The following is a 17,356-nucleotide window of genomic DNA, read 5'->3' on the forward strand; positions in this document are numbered from 1 at the left end:
AGCAAAACGGAACGGGTAACTGGCCAGGAAACAGAACGGGCCGGGGAACTGGCCAAGTAACATAACCGTCGGGACAAATGGCAGGGCAACAAAACGGAACAGGTAACAGAATGGATCGGTTAATAGAACGGTCCGGGTAACTGGCCAGGAAACAGAATGGACCGGGTAACAGAACGGTACGGGTAACTGGCCAGGAAACTGACCAGGCAATAGAACGGGCCGGGTAACTGGCCAAGCAACATAACCGTCGGGACAAATGGCAGGGCAACAAAACGGAACGGGTAACAGAAAGGAACGGGTAACTGGCCAGGAAACAGAATGCATCGGGTAACTGGCCAGGAAACAGAATGGACCGAGTAACAGAAAGGACCGGGAAACTGGCCAGGAAACAGAACGGGCCGGGTAACTGGCCAGGAAACAGAACAGGCCGGGTAACTGACCAGGCAACAGAACGGATCGGACAACAGGAACGGACCGGGCAAATGGCCAGGCAACAGGAACCGGCTGGCCAACCGGTCGGACATCCAGGCGCTTCCCTCGAGTTCCTCCGTCTCTCCCCCCTTCACACCCACAAGCCCGGAGTTAGCGTGCGTAGCCCTGTAACCGGGCCTCTTAAGCTAGTATCAATAAAAATTCTTTCGGATGGTGCTTGTTGCGAAACGAAAATCGCGAATTTAAGAGTCGAAAGACAATAATTAATTTGCATTGCTGTTAGTATTTTCAGTTGTGTTTCATTTGTTTCTTTGTTCGTTTTTTTTTATTACACTCTTGCCTTTACAACAAAGTATGTATGGTTTGTATGAAATTTGGTATCAGCCGGCGGAAAGTTTGAGCGAGATGAAGGATCCGCCCGCAATCCGTACGAAAGATGTTTTGTGGATCGATCGATCGACGCGCGACAGGAACCGACTCTTGCACCGGGACTATCATAGGAAAATTGGACAAATGTGGTTGCAGATAATTTCAAGGGCCCCAATGCCCTCCCCCCCCCCCCTCCTTCATCCTTTTTAAAGTTAGAGGCCCCAACTATAATTCCGCCATGGGCCTCCAAGGGGATTGATCCTCCACTGGCCCTGGGCCTCCAAAGGGGTTGATCCTCCACTGGAGCAAACGATTAACGGTCTACTCGCATAAGCTCGCTAAATTCTGCTGATACAATCAATCATTAGTGGCACACGAGCGTCCTTCAACGTTTATGTTTCTTTCCTGGTGATAGGAAAATGCCGAACCATTGGGATTGTTTGTTTTATAGATGAAATTTTAGTTTATTTATTCCTTCATTTGTTTTCCTGCCAATTACAAATACATTTGCCATTTCGAGGAGGGGTGTGTGTATGTACGTGGGTTTTTAATTTAACCATTGTCACGGCGTTCGATCAATACGCCTCTCACACACGTGTGAGCCACTCTTTTTCCAGCATCTGTCACTAGGTGAGTGTATTTTCGGACAACGTTGATTCGCTTCCTATTTTGTCTCATCTCTCCATACCCACCGCAACGGTTCGTGGGAAGTTAATTAGTTAGTGGTTATTACATTCAGTGTGTTTAACGTGTTTTTCCATCACTTTTCTCACCCCCCCAAACGAACCCCAAACTTATTTCCACGAACAAAATTTTGATTTGATTCACCTTTTAAAGCACCGGAACGCTCCACACTGGTGCTTTTTCAGCAATTGGGGCTTTGAGGCGCATTAACATGCGGTACTGGTCAATCGTGATAGCTAAACTGCCGTTACATGTCCTTCTACTGCCTTCCCGCACTTCAAACGGAACACTTTCATTTTCACCTTTCGGCCGTTCTTTCCCATTGCTCCTACACACTCACTCTCTCCCGCTCTCCCCTTCGCACTCAGTCACTACCGCTAATGATTAGTACAAGTTTCTCACGTTGTTTAGCAAACGAACGCTAACTGTTGTATGTTTACCACTGGTTGCATCTCTTTGCTGTGCCATACCCTCTTTCGAGTGGTCGTACAGAGTGTCACAAGCCACGTAACACTTCCTCCTGTGTGTGGTTGTGACCCGTGTTAAGCTTCCATGTTCGTTTCGCACCCTTTGGCCAGGTGAAAGAGTTATGATTTGGTTAATGTGGTTCAATGACTTGTGTAAATCGTATGATCATGCGCTTAACGTTTTTTTTTTTCTTCTCTTCGTTAACTTCCATTGCAGAGTTGGGCTGCCCTGGCGATAAAGTAATAATATCTAAAACATTGGAATATCATTCGTGTGTTCAGCCTTTGAGAATAATTTCATATTGGTTTCATCTGTTTGTTGCATCTTTTCCTAACTGCATACTTTGGGCGAAATAAAAAATACCGATAAATGAATTGATTGATGAAAATAATTTAGTAAGGCGAATTTTTGTTTGAGTGATAGTAATACTATTCGTCAATACTTCGATCGAGTTCGTTTCTACGGAACGTATGTAACGGAAGAAGAACTCATAAGATAATATTACAAGTAAATTAAAGAAGAAATAGATTAAACATAAAGTAAATAGCAAAAGGAAAACAATTAAGTAGCAAACAGAGGTGGCAAACCAAACAAAATTACGCCAACCACCCAAAGTAGCAAATCTTCGTATTGCGCCTGTGTTTTTTTTTTTCTCGCATTTGTTTCTCGTGTTTCTTAAGCCATACTTAAACCATTCCGTTCAATATGAGAACGTTATTCTATTGTGATGCTATGATGAAGAAATATCACCAGAAATTGGTATATGAAAAGACTATTTCAACTATAACCAAACCACTCTCTCTCTCTGTTTTTCTGATACTAATAACGCCTGTCTTGCTTTTTGTTGCTAAATCCTTGTTTTTACGTCCCTTTTTTTCCTGTCCCGCTTCTCTATTTTAATGATTTTAATGTTTTTCCCTAACATTGCTACAATATCGTTAGATTCCGTTCACTTATGTCATATAGCATAAATACACTAGCTTTCCCCCTTTTTTTGCCAGCGGCTACACACAAAGCAATATTGGTGGTAGATTTTTACACACAAACACACACTGGCGATGCACTGGGACACGAAAAAGGGAGGGAGGATGGTTAAGGTTGGAAGGATGCAAAGTTTGTGTGCTTAATGTTCTTGCGGTGGCTGCAAAATATGTTTTGCAGTTGACTCATTCTTGTCTTTTAAAGCAGCATTTTGGCGATGCTGCAGCCTTAAAAAGGGGGGATCCGCTCATCTCTGCAACTTGTTTCCCATTAGATGCTATAATATATAATACACAAAAAATAACATACACCGGTGACTTGTTGTATGGGGAGGCGCGTATGCGATGCCACGCACTCGCATGATACTGCCTCACGCAGTCCATACACGAACGAAAAAAAACGAAAAGAAAATGCTAATCGTGCAGCGCGGTAATGGTGAACCGCAGGTGCACACCACGGGTCCGTGCAGGTTAGACGAGCATAAACGTATGAACAAACGAAAGAAGAAGTAAACGAATGCTAAACAAAACAAATCCTCTACAGATAACATAACAAGTGTGCGCCCGTTTTCCCCCGTTTTGTTTCACCGGGGCGCTTATTCGTGCACTGGGGAGGGTGATGGTTTCCATGAATTCGACGCCTTTTCGCTTCTGCCTTTTTTGCGGGTTGCGGGTCGTGGTTCATTGGCGATCTAGATCGGTGGCAGCGCCCACAGGGTGGCCGTCTTGTCCGCCGAGGTGGAGAGAAACGAGAAATCGACCGGATGCCAGCGGCCCGATATCACCTTGTCCGTGTGCTGGGCGACGACCACCGACGGTAATGGCATCGTGAGATCGCCTTGCAGGTCGGTCAGGACGAGCTTGTTGTCGTAACCGGCCGTTAGCAGATAGTACGCGGAGGGTGAAAACCGAATCGATCTAAAATGAAATTGAACCAGCTCGATTAGTTACTGTGTTGGAAGGCGCGTTTCATCATTTTACACACACACAATGACCCCCGGTTTTGAAGGTCAAAATTTATAAATAACGATTTGGTAACGCTTTGGTAACGCTTCGAATGGATAAAGGCGTATGTTGTAGGTAGCCTCGCAAAAGCTACCAGGCGCCTTTCGCATCCGTAGGAAAGAGTTTCCAATGTGATATTTAACCTTCCGATTCAAAAGCACGCTGCTTATGATCATTTTCTACCTACCTAACGTCAGCGGAATGGGGTTTAAAGCATTGAATCGGCCGGTTGCCCCGAATGTCGTACAGTACGCAGGAGCTATCTTCGTGCCCCGACACCAGCAACCGTCCGGAGGGGTCGACACAAACCGCTGCCACCGGAGAACCCTGCCGAGAGCCCGGTGATGTGGCGGGGGTAACCATGTTGACGCAACCGCGCGTACGCAGATCCCAGAATCGAACGGTTTTATCCTACAAAACAGAAAACAAAAAGGAAAATTAATACTCATTGCCATCGATTTCCATTTGATCTTCACTTACCTGCGAACCGGAAACAAACATTACACCGCCCCAGTTGTACAGCGACAGTACATGGCCACCGTGTCCACTGAGCGCCTGGAACGGGGTGGACGTTTCGCAGTCCGTGACGTAGATCTTGCAATCGCCCGCACCGCCACTAATCAGCAGGCTCGATTTGTTCGAGCTGTCCTCGAGAAAGCACAGATCGCGCACCGTACCATCGTGCATCGTCAGCTCCATCTCTTGGCCCTCGAGCTGCTTCTGCGACTCGTTGAACCGCATCAGCTTCACGGTTTTGTCGTTCGAGCCGGTCGCTATGAGATCACCGGCCGGTGACCACGCCATACAGTAGATCGATCCCTTGTGGTGCTTCGTTCGCTTGAACAGTACGGTCGGTTGGTACGTGCTGTGATCTTCCCTGTGGATGGCACAAACGGATGTGCGTATTATGATAAGAGATACACATTAGAACGATCTTTCTTTAGATCTTATGAGGAGATATACAGTCAACTTGATCAAATATTTAGACAAAAAGTATTCTCTTGGAGCTCAGAAGGTTTTAGGACTCTCTTGTAAAAATCCACGAAATAAAGATTACGTTGCAGTTACAAATTCTCTAAAAGCTAAGAATAGATTGATTTTAAATCTGGTATTTCCAGTTTTTAAAACATAAAAAGAATTTTATTCATAAGTCAAAAATAAATTTTCAACATTAAATTTCTGCCATATTTCTTAAAAATTGAAATATTCAGTTCATGATCAGTTTGGTTTCATTCTTTGTACATTTACAAATAATAATATCCCGATCAAATCCAAAAATCCAAACAAATAATATTTTCAAAATATTTTTTGTTTTTCTTGGTATCGTAAAACGCCCTGGTATCTCATACCCAGTGAGTGTATATCTCCCCTTTGGATAAAGTTGAATTGAAAATTGCTTCTCTAAAGCGTAATTTAGCTAAATCTCCAGTCTGGCATCTTTATTACTGCCTACATCCATTCCGATTCATCATTTCAATTAGTATTTCTTAGCAAATATGCCTTAAACCTAACATGTATCTACCTCTACTTTGAACATCGAACATTTATCATCCAACTAATGCATGCATGTTCGAATATATTAATTATTCCTGCCACCGGTCTAAAATCGAATAAAATTAATCGTTTATCATTAGAAACCAACAACTTTTATCACTCCGATCGAATTCGATCGATGCATGGTTGTGGTTTCTATCGCGAATTAAGCGGTACCGCTTAATGATGTCTAAATATGAATCATTCACCTTGCAATCGAATCACACACACAAACACAAAACCGGCCTTAACTCCCCAACATTGTATTGCAGTCAGAGACAATTAAACCGGCTTTTTTACGCTCCAGCAAAAGCAAAAACAACAACAACCACAAAACAGCTAGTGCAGCTTGTCTTGGGGATCACAGATCCTCACATCACATCGCTGCAAGACACACATCGTCATCCTACCGCAGGAAAAGCTGTAAAAGCCAGCAAAACAAGCATATTCATAAAAGCCAAGTGTAAAACAAGAAACGAAATCAAACGAAAAAGGGAAAACTCATCCATTTCCGCTCACCAGCCAGTTTCACATCTTTTGCTGCGTGCAGAGAACGAAGAGAAGAAGAGAAAGAGGGAGTGTACGGGCCAGGCCACACGAAACGAAAACACACGTTGATTATTGTATGATGCGAAAGTCATTAAAGACGATAAAGAGAGCGAGAGAGAGCGATGTACCGAGTAGGAAAAAAACTAAACGATCGCGAACGAAAACTAGTGCAAATGGTACGATGGGATCGCTAGAATGTGTGTGATGCTACAAACAAATGCGTCCCCATCCTGGCTTACAGCACACGCATAAGACGAAGCGCAGCCGCTATCACGACTTTTCCGTCCGCACATACGAATGGGGGGTGTAGGAGTTGCGTTGCGGTTTGGTGTGATTGGTGCAAATCGCATGCAATGATGCACCGATGACGCGTAAGCCAAAACAGATGCCAAATTCACAGCCGCATTTGCGAACGTATACACGCAAATTGGGTGCGTGAGAGGATCATTGCCTCATGTGTGTGCGTGTGTGTGCGTGTGCGTGTGTGTGTGCATCATGCTGCGAAGAATGTGATAACGCTTCTTCACCACGGCACCGCGATATGCGGCCAATCCCGTGTTGGTGTGTGCGTGAGTGATGCAATGCGAGAGACGGTGCATTAACCATGCGTGCCGAAATGGCGGATGGAAGTTTCGATGACGGGATAATAATGTTGCAGCAAAGCTGGTGGTTACGAACGAAACCGCTCTCAGCCTGCCAGAGCTGATGTAAACCAGAGCGCCCTTCGAGTGAATAATAATGGTGCGTATGATTCTACAATTAAAAAAAAAACATTTTTTAAACGTTGGCCAGCACGAAATTCTTACCTTATCTCCGATAACGATGGATATTCGCAGATTCGGAACGTCTTCGAGTTGGACCCGACCGCGTAAATGCGCCCATTGGGATGGAACTCCGCACATCGTACCGCCTGCACGTCCTCCAGCGTCGTTACCGCCACAAATCGTGGTCGATTTTGGTCCGATTGCTACAAATGAAATGGAAAACGGAAAGGAAAAGTAATGTCAGTCAACGGTGTATCACATCATGCCGAAAGGGCCGGCGGGACAGGACCAGTAACGCTTGTTGGGCTTTTGAACCGTGCAAGCTACGTAAGCTCACGGTTTTCCCATCATGATCGATAAGTGATCGACACTTACGATCCCGATGGAAGGATACCGTACCGAGAGCCGCCTACAGTCTGGGAAAAGTTTAATATTTAACTCGCGCTGCGTTTGATTGCGCGTTGTTGGTGAAAACACGGCGATTAACTCCCGGGTGTGGACACGATTTTTGCCTGTCCGGGTACAACCCGGTAACAGCCCCCTGCAGTCAGTAAGCGGTACAACTTGCTTTCACGATCGACAGCTTGCAGCGACGTAAATACGCAAAAGGGTGAGCGAAGTTGTTCATAATTGTACACCACCGGTACGGCCGGCTGTTTTGCATCCGTGAGAAGGTCAGGCGGCTACCGGATCCAGCAAGCCGCTTGTTGCAACAAACATCACTGTTTGCCACCGGGCCATCATGTTCGGTGCCACAGGTACTTTCGGTCGTAAAACATCCACTGCCCGTAAAGGAGACAAGATTAGGAAGCACTTGCCAGCACTTTCCATCAAACAATCGGATGGTGTGTGTCCGAAACTGTAATCCCCTCAACAACAGGGAGGAACTTCTTGTTGACATTACCGGGGATTGTGCGAAGAGAAAGTATCAGCACAGTTAGATCCACCCTCGATCGAGGGATCCCAACGTCCACGTCCTCGGATCACGGAGATCCGGCTTGGGCCGCAGAAAAGAAAAACAACAAGTTTCACTTTAAATCGATTATTATTTAATGTCTCAGTACGGTACCGGTCGTAAAGTTCCATAACATGCAGGACTGCCGTGCGGCGGTCATTTCGAGAAGCATTCTCCGAACTGGATGCTGCTGTGGCTGCTCCGTGGAAGGAAAATCCACTTTCCCTTCGGCCGTGACTGCCAAGTCTCAAGGCATCGCGCCTCGTGAGTGATGCACGTATCGTGAGGCAGTTTAAAGCAGCCTCATTAGTCCAACAGCCCATGTTATCGCGTCGGTAATTGACGTTTCGACTGACCGTTCGCAGATAGAAATGAAGAGGAGCATTTTACGTATCCCACTGCCATTTTTCATCTTACTGTCGGCTCCCGGGGTTATTAACCTACCAAACTTCACAACTTCACAGATTCTTCCAACGCCCAATATCGCTATTATGTAGCAATCGATCGGAACGATCGTAAAGCGACCACATATCATAATGGGACCCTGTAATACTCGCTGGGGTCATTGAGTTCCCGCCCCTCTATCGCCGGTGGTCATCGGCATCGTTTTTCCGTTTTTATCGGTGAAACGCCACACCAAACGGACCACCAGTCCCAAACTGTTGACCCGCGGGGTGAGGAGGAAGAAAACGTTGTGTTTTCCGCGCCTGTTTTCATTGCCAAAAGTGTGCAACAACGGGGCAACAGCAGCAGCAACACCGTCCACAATCAATCGGTAATTCGCTCGCAAATACTTGGGAGAAAGTCACCCTGTGTTGTGTTCGGGGCGATCCGTACGTGTTGAACTTTGTTTCTTCCGCGCTAAAGATGGCGCTTTCTTTCCCGTTCGGGGGTTGGTTGGTGAAAAACAAAAAGAAACCGTCCCGGGCCAATAAAAACTGAACCGGCCCGGGCCTGCGCATTGGGCAAAGTGAACCAGTGTACGGTGCGGCGCAACAAGATCACGATTTGATGATGCCGCCAGCCAGATGCTGCTGCCGCTGTCAAACGTTGCGTTGCACCACTGTTTGGTGCGCCCGGGACGATGAAGCGGTGGTGCAACAATTTTGTAATTAAAATCGCACCGACTTTTATGGCGTTTGTGTGTGTGTGTGTGTGTCTGAGTGCAATTTAGCAAAGAAAGTGAAATGATTGCAAATTTGCGAGCTGCTTCCAAAGAAGGGTTGCCCCTGTGACGCAGAGAAAATTAAAAGCACACACTCACACACCACGCCCTTCTATCTTGCAAATGAGCAGATTGAGTAATAAAAGTGCATTCGCGTCGGATGCACTTGCCGTGTGGTCAAACGATTTGGCACGCGACACGCTTCTGTTGCGCAGTGTGCGGCATATCATGTGTGCGCTTTGGCTAATCTTTGCCCAACTACCAACCAACGGGAAAGTGCGATCAGCGATCAGTGTTCCGACCGATCGCCGTCATCTCGTTTCGGGATATGGCGCACACTTTCCACCTGAATGCGGACAAGCACAGTCACCGTCGGTTGCGAATCGGATCCGCACTGGTCATTTACTTTTCAACACGTCCAATTATCGTGTTTCTGCAATGGTTTTAAATCGAGCGAACGGACAATGACGATGTGTGACGATGTTGGGCGAAACGGTAATGTATGGCAGTAGGGGCGAAACCCTCCCCTTACTATAAACCAGTATCATGGCTGGCCGTTTATTCCCATTATTGCAAATTCTCTTTTTGACTCTGATGGCTTGTGTTTTTCCTTTAGTTTTAATTTTTCGTTTAGTGTGCTGATCCTCGCACCCATAATCGAAGGGATCGTTGTCTCTAATTCGCGATATTAGCGATTAACTTGTGGCGGAAAGTGGCAAACTCTGGCCAGGGAGAGGAGCGTTACTTTGGCGTTACATGAACAAGCGCGCACTCAATTCAATTGTTCCGGTCTTGTGCAATTCGGCGTTGGTGGTGAAAATTGCCGAATCATATCAAGAAAAACAATTACAGGGAAACAAATTGGTCCTAAATTAAACTTAACCATCAGCATTAGCAATTCCGAATGAAAATGATGCGTAACGTGAAGGTTTTGGTTTGGGCAGTGGAGCAACTTTTCATTTTCATGCGAAAAATTCGAAAAATGGAAAATTAACAATTTCCATTTACTATACAACAAGGTTTTCATAGATCTTTTTCAATTTAAATTTGCAAATCTACAATTTTAATCTTTAAACCGAATACTGACGTTTAGACCCCCCCCTGGGATCACAAATTTCGCAGCCTAATAGATTCATAATAAGAGTTATAATTTAATTTTACCACTTCTAGATACCATGGCAAACCTTTATACATTCCACCTCAGCAAAAGCAATCTTATTCGCGATAAGCTGCTCGTGGCCAAAACTTAACCTTTAAGCCACTAATTGCAGCTCATTACTACCGCACCGGGCACAGGTTGTTTCCAGCTGTACATCTGGCATGGCAGAGTGTTTAATACGGCCGGATTTAGCTAATTTTCGACACCTTCTAACGCCAGTAATCGTTGGCAAAGTTAACCATTTAATTTCACCCGTAGCAGAAGTTGAAGGAAACAAGCGAAAGAAAAGAAAACCCCCCATGCAGACAAGCAGAATTCACTTCCGGATTCGACCATCCGACCAGACAACAAATGGCAAATGATAACTCGTTGCTACTTCGCCCCTCCCCAACCATGGGGATGACTCCAGCTCCATGTTGCGTAATTTATCAGCACGAGCAGTTAAAGTCATTTAGACCGATCAGTACGAATGATAAGACGCTCAAAACATTTCACCATTTGGGGGTGTTTTTTTTGTTGTTCACTTGCAACAGATAAAATAAAAGCGGTGCAGTGATAAAGCGAGTACGAGAAGATAATTGCGCCAAACCCGTGTACAATTGTTTTTTTTTTTTTGTTGCCTCCGTCCACACCATTCGGAACCGATTCCGTTGCAATTGGAACATTTCGTAACAATTTCACTCACGCTGTGTTTATCGGGTCGATCGGGAAGATTTTCGAACGAGCCCGGAAGTCTGGCTGTGCTGTCTGGGGCATCTTCTTCCATTGCACAAGCGAAGAAGAAGAGGAAGAAAACAACAACAACAACACGGACAATTAAAAGTGAGCAAATTTTTTTGGCGATCACCATTATTTGATGCGTGTGCTCAATAACTCTCTTTGCGTTGCGCACAAAACAGGCACTTGGGTACGATCAATTGCACTCATCCATTCTTATGGTTGGTGTCTATATCTTCCAGAGTTCCCGATGCCGAGATGGGAAGAAGTGTGGCCAATTGATCTCAAATAGCTCTCCAAACATAATGAGCTCACACTGATGGGGTGTGATTTAACTACTGGACAACCTCTTCCCGTACACCGATGCTAGATGTTAGAGTGACACATCATCCCATTGCATAATATACATACCGATCCTCCCCGTAACTCGCCGTCGGTTATATTTCCATTTCATGCTACCAATAGCCCTACAAACGGCGGCACGGAACGAAGAGAAAGAAGGGAGTACCAAAAAAAAAAGGTGTGAAAATAGACGCATTTTTCCAGCCCATTTCCACACGATGACGAATAGAGGGCGATGCGTAGCGATCCGCCTGTGGTAAATCCAATTGTGCCAGCGAGAGAGAGGGCATTGAATCGAAATTGAATACCATTAAGCAGCAAACCTCTAAATGGCCCACGGAAGTGGGTCACCGACCAACCGGGTCATATACCGAGGGTTGCAGAGTGTTGGTGCACTCTCTTTCTCTCAAACACACTCGCTCCTCTTGCGCAATGGGTCGGCAATCGGAACCTAAACACCGCCGAACCGCGGGTTTGTTGGGCTGGGCATGATTAAGCCGGCATTCATTCTCCGATGCTCCGTTGTCCGGTGGGCCGAAGGGATGAAAAGGCAGCACAAGGGTAGCGAAGGTGCTTATGAAGTTGTTATTATGCTCCGTGTAGAGCCGGTAGAGCTTTACTTCGATCGTGAGGGTATCTCCCTTTACTTCTTCCATTCCGTACGGTCCCCGTTCAAAGATCTCCTCTTCGTAGGGGGGTTCGAGGTGAATACACCGCTGCCGGTGCTGCGCTCGGTCATGACCGCAAGGCTACAGAGGGTTAGCAAGTACAGTTAAATTGCAGCAGACAACCGACAGAAGGCACCAGAACGGTATGCAACGGCACAGAGTGCAAGGGTTAGTAGATCGAAGAACTCATAGTTTACTGGCTGATTTAGAGCCAATATTTAGTCCTCGCGAATTGAAAATGGGGGAAGCACAATGTGGGAAAGAGGTGCCTAATGAACGTATTCCAGCAGGTTCATTATGATGCAACCTAGTTCCGTTCTTCATCTCAACCATCTGCTGGAAGCTGCACAATGGGAGAACGATTTTCGACCTTCAAACCAGCCGGACATCTCATCGGACCCTTTCCACACACTCTCAATAATTATTTCGCCCAGACGCCGTCTCGCAACAACGTCTCGATTCCCGCAGCTAGTTAAGAGAGACAAAACAAGGCGAAGATTGGACGGCTGATTGTAGTAATGCCCTATCGAAACAACCCTATTGCCACAGGCTACAACAACCCCCGAAACGGCGTCGAGATGAGGAAATCCGTCGCGCACGGTTTAAACCCAGCAAAACCGGGTCATACGCGTACAAACGCAGACCATCATCAACAGCAGCCTCGTTGGTGCTTGCCGGGCGATAAGCTCGTTCGGTGAAAAGTTGGTCATATTGGGCGAATTAGCTGTATATTGATAAAAACCAAAGAGGGATGCAATTGTGTGCGATCACACACGTTCACACACAATACAATTCGGACAAAAGAAATGAAAGTTACAAGTCGATCATGACCGCACATTTGGAACGACGGTTTGGGAAAACTGTGTCCGAACCTTTGTACCCGGGGTGGTATTTCGTTATTGTTACGCGCAGACGGGGGAAACGCTAAAATATTCAATTTGCCGCCTATCTGCTGTACCACATGCAAGAGGTGTGGGACTAGCAGTGCTACGGGATGCTAATTTAATATCCAAACGGTCACTACTACCGTTCGCATGGCATGGCTTCATTAATAATGGATGGTCGGCCTGGCCTGGCGCTCATAACTTCATTAGCGTCCGATTAGGTCCGGATCGATCACATCATTTGATGGTTGATCGCTTTATGTAAGGGTGGTTTTCTACGGTTTTACTGCAGTACCCTCTCTCTAGCCTTGAACCGTCTAAAGATGGACCACCTCCGGCCAGCTTCGTGTTATTTTATTTGAAAAAAGTGAAACTTTTAGCGTACGAGTACGAGCAGTTTGGATGTTGGATCGTGTAAGCCCCACTGCACGGCATGCACCAATTCCCGCAAACCTCGCGAGGCGGTGGTAACGAGTGACCACATTACCATACGATCTAACCGATGACAATGCACCCGTACCCGTCGCCAGTGAAGGTCCACTTGTGTTGGAGGGTTTTACCGAGCCACGCCACACGGTACATTAAATTGCCGAACCGATGTAAACCGACCCGATAACGACACCGAAAATGGAAAAAAAGGAAACCCTTTGGGAGCCCATAAAGACAATTTCCATAATTCTAATGGGCCAAAGCTAAACCAACCGCGCCGGTGGACTCCACCGTGTGATGGATGGTTAAATTAACCCGGCCGGACTAGGAGGGGGAGAGGTTCCACATTTGAATGTTCGGCTGGTGTACCTCTCGATTTGCACAACTGCCATATGTGTAGAAAAAAGCGCCATTCAAGTTGCGATCAAATTTTATGTGGTGAGTTTCCCTTTTTTATGTTTTTAGCCAACACAAACTAATGACGATGGGCTTTACTCTATCCGAGAGGGGGGTGGGATGAGAAGGGGTGAGGGGGTATATATTTTTTCCCCTAAATTAAAACCTTTACATCCAGGAAACATTCGCATGTGTGCACTCATGACCCCCTTCAATCTCAATTTTTTTCCCCGTCCAGCAGTGTTAGGCATTACCCCATTGTGCGAAAAATGTTATAGAGGAAAACTCAGTTTTAATCTTTTTTTTTGTAACCTAACAAAACCCCACAATTTACCTTCGTTTTAATTTATCTATAATTTCCCCCCGATTGACCTTCGAACGGAAAAAGGGAAAACGTTTTTCTTTTGCGTTTCCAGCTGAGTGTGTGATTTTCCTACCTTTTTCTTCGCATTTGCAAAGTGCATTAAGTAAGGGCGAAATTTGTTTCATTCATAACAGGATGGGAAATGGTTTTGCAAATGATGAAGGTGAAATCGATGATAGTCGGATTGTCGATCGATCATTCATTTGCCTTTTTTTTCGGAGCTAAATGCCATCAATTTTTGTGGAAGCAATTTGCATGCAAAAATGTGATAAAATGCTTAATTCTTGGTACTAGTTTAGCGCTAGTGTTGTGTTGCTAATTAACGGTAACGGACAGCTAAATGACCACTCGACACTTCCAGTAAAATGCTCATCAATGTCATTATACAGCCATGTGAAGTGTGACGATGAACCATCGCCATCACAATCGTGACACAAATTCATTTGTTTTGATTTGACCATTCTTGCAAAAGACGACGGGAAAAAGTGAGAAAAAGCACACGGAGCTTACCGGAAAAAAATGGATACGTTGTCCAACAAAATGAAAGAAAACCCACCAAATAATATAAAAGTCCCAATTCCAAACCCCAACAGAGCTGGCAATAAAGCGGCGAGAGCTTGCTAACCCGCCGATCCTCACCCGCCTGCTGGTCCATCGCTTAGTGTCCGTTCCGTCCCTAATACCGAAAACAATCGGTCAGACATCGGGGAACTGGATAGCTTTAGCAACCTGGCAAATCCCCAAAGACCTTCTCTGTGAGTATGAGTGTTTTTTTTTTTTTTTGTTTAAAGATTCCTTTCTCGTCCAATATGAAATGGGGTTTTATAACAGCTAGCGTGTAAAAATTCGACCAAAGCGGCTGCGGAATGCGTGACCGGCCCCCGGGGGTCCATGGTTAAAGCAAAACCGCAAAGAAATTAAATAGAATTTTCATTCTCGCCCTTCCCAAAAAAAAAGACTTCCACTTAATAAAGGAAAAACACCTTGCGTTCGCCAAGAAGGAAACAATAAAATCAGCCCACCGATCTTCTCTTCAATCGCCTTTTTGCGGGACAATTATTTGTTAGGCGATCGCGAGTATAAACAGAGGGAGACAGAAAGACCCGCTTTTCCCCGGTACATTCTCCACAAAGGAATGTTTGGCCAGCATGCTTTTCTTTTCTTTTTTCTCCTCCCCTAGCGTAACGCCATCACCGTGCGTTAATCGAATTTCTTCCGGTTCTATTTTCCAAAAACGGCGGCGAAAGGAAGAACTTTCCGTTCCGACCCCGTCCGTCCCCAGCACAGGCATGTAGGTGGCAAAAAAGGGTGTTGCCGTCGAGATTGGTGCCGGTCAGAAATTGGTTCCCGTTCTTGTCCGCACCACCACCACAATTGGATAGGAAATTGGGCATAAAGAACCGAACGCCAAGAGGCCGACGGACGGACGGAATTAAAAGGAACAGGAACAACGACCCGGCACACATCTGAATGCAGGAAGGAGATGGGGGGGTCAGGGGAAAAACTCCTCCGTAAAGCTGAGCTGTACGGTTAATTTTTTTTATTTTGCAGCTTTTCTTTTCCGCTTCCACCACCGCGAGGAAAAACAAAACAAAAACACACAAACCACAAGTGGAAAAGGAGAGCATACGATCGACACATGACAAAAGCGACGACAACGACGACGACGATCGAGAAGGAGTTTTACCGGTTTGTGTGGTGAATGGGGTTGTGCCATGTGTGTGTGTGTGTGTGTGTGTGTGTGTGTGTGTGTCAGAATAAACCAATCGAATCAATCAACTTGCGCCACCGTCCAATTCCCCTTTTTTTCTTCCGAATCCCTTCCCATCCTGTGGGAGTCCGCCCCGGGATGCCCATGCCAGTGATCAGGTTGATGGTTTTAATTAACTTAGCGGAATTGGGGTTTTTTTCTTTTCGTTCCTATTTTCACCTACAGTAAGACAACCACAATTTCTTTCGCGAATTGTGTCTTGTGTGGTTTGAGACGTAAAAGCCCCTCTCGTGTGGACTAATAAATCACACGCATACACACCGTGGTGTGCACCGAGCCGGAAAGAGGCTTTGTTTGGTGATTGAACTGGCTGGTTGGAAAGCCCACACGGCCCACAGGGAAAATAAGCAATTTCGCCTCCGTTTCCAACACCCGTTACTTCCGGTGGGTTGGGTGGGTTTGCGGGAAGAAAATGGTTGTCGCGATCAGCGAATAGAATTTGTCACGTGTGCGCGTGTATTGGTGTACCTGGTAGTACTGGCTGTAGTTGATGTCGACGTTGTCGAGCAGATTGTCCACCGACCGGTGGTTCTTGAGCGACAGCAGCTTCTTCCCGTGCGTCAGATGCTGGTTGTCGTAGCTATGGCCACCGTTGAGATTGTTGCCGAAGTTGTTGGTGTAATGGCGCAGGGCTCGCTTGCTGCCACCGTTAGCGTGCTGGTGCGGTGCCGATGAGGTTGATTGGTTGGGGCTCACCACCCGGCTACCGGGACCGCCGGTCAGCGAAAGGTTGTTACTATTTACACTGCTGTTGTTCAGCTGCTGCTGCTGCTGCTGCGAGGGCTTCAGATGGCCGTGTGGTGATGACGACACACCACCGCCCGTTGTGGTGGTCGCGGTCAGCACATTCTTTGTACGATACTTGTAGCTGTTCTCGATGATGAACCCGCTCGAGCCGAAATCTTCCATCGACTTCGAGCGGGATCGGGTCGAGGCGCTCACATTGAAAAACTGTTGCTGTTGCTGATGTTGCTGATGGTGTTGCTGATGCTGGTGATGTTGCTGCTGCTGATGCTGGTGATGTTGCTGCTGATGATGCTGCTGGTACTGCTGCTGTTGCTGCTTTTGCAACCGCTGCTGCAGGTAATTGTTCTGTTGCGTGGTCGAATGTCGCCTGGAGACACCGTTTTTCGCCGAGTGTGTAGAAGAAAAACGGCGTTTTAAAATTGGGCAAACCGAAGAGGGCCACGCAACCTGGCGTACGGTGTTTCGGGGGCCACCCATAATTTAAGTAGTGCCAAATCGCTTGTCATTATGTGTACGGAACGGAACGGAATGGAGTGTCGCGAGAGCGCCTGCGTGAAAATGGCGAAATAATTTAACGCACGATTAACACCGAACTGGCGGACGAAAAGCAGCATGCAAAACAGTTCCAGCTATTATTTCAACACACCATTGGGATTTTCGCTGTAGCACACTGATTGTGGTAACGTATTTAACAGCAACGTTTAGCATTTGTCAACTGGCAGCTAATGGCTGATGTCTTGATCGGTCTTTGCATCATTTGTCTGCTTTCTTGCCATTCTCAACCTTCAAAGCGAAAGAAAAAAGGGAAACCTTTTTCCCCTTCACAAAACAGCAACACAAATTGTTAAAAGAAAGCAACAAGCTAATTAATCAATATCTTGCCGATAAACGAATTATCGACAGCACTGTTCACATCTAATGACACATTGCCGCCTCCGGGCGCTTATGAATTATTGAATGTTTTCCCAACAACAT

The 17,356-nt window shown here is 46.1% G+C and overlaps 1 protein-coding gene across 4 annotated transcripts in view; it reads right to left on the bottom strand.

Moving 5' to 3' along the window:
* Nucleotides 1-2,541: 2,541 nt before the first annotated feature.
* The window catches only part of LOC128301944 (WD repeat-containing protein 47), a 63,141-nt gene continuing 48,326 nt past the window's right edge, over nt 2,542-17,356 (bottom strand). For 3 of the 4 annotated variants that reach the window (XM_053038626.1, XM_053038627.1, XM_053038628.1), the window contains 4 exons: nt 6,827-6,987; nt 4,419-4,815; nt 4,126-4,349; nt 2,542-3,851 (listed from right to left, as the gene is read on the bottom strand). In XM_053038626.1, the coding sequence (XP_052894586.1) occupies nt 3,626-3,851; nt 4,126-4,349; nt 4,419-4,815; nt 6,827-6,987 (1,008 nt within the window). In that variant the 3' untranslated portion in view covers nt 2,542-3,625. Of the gene's footprint in view, nt 3,852-4,125; nt 4,350-4,418; nt 4,816-6,826; nt 6,988-16,102; nt 16,239-17,356 lie in introns of those variants that run through there. The other variant, XM_053038629.1, reaches the window with a different exon arrangement.

Source organism: Anopheles moucheti, chromosome 3 (genome assembly GCF_943734755.1).
Source record: "Anopheles moucheti chromosome 3, idAnoMoucSN_F20_07, whole genome shotgun sequence".
In the NCBI taxonomy this organism is placed as follows: Eukaryota; Metazoa; Arthropoda; class Insecta; order Diptera; family Culicidae; genus Anopheles; species Anopheles moucheti.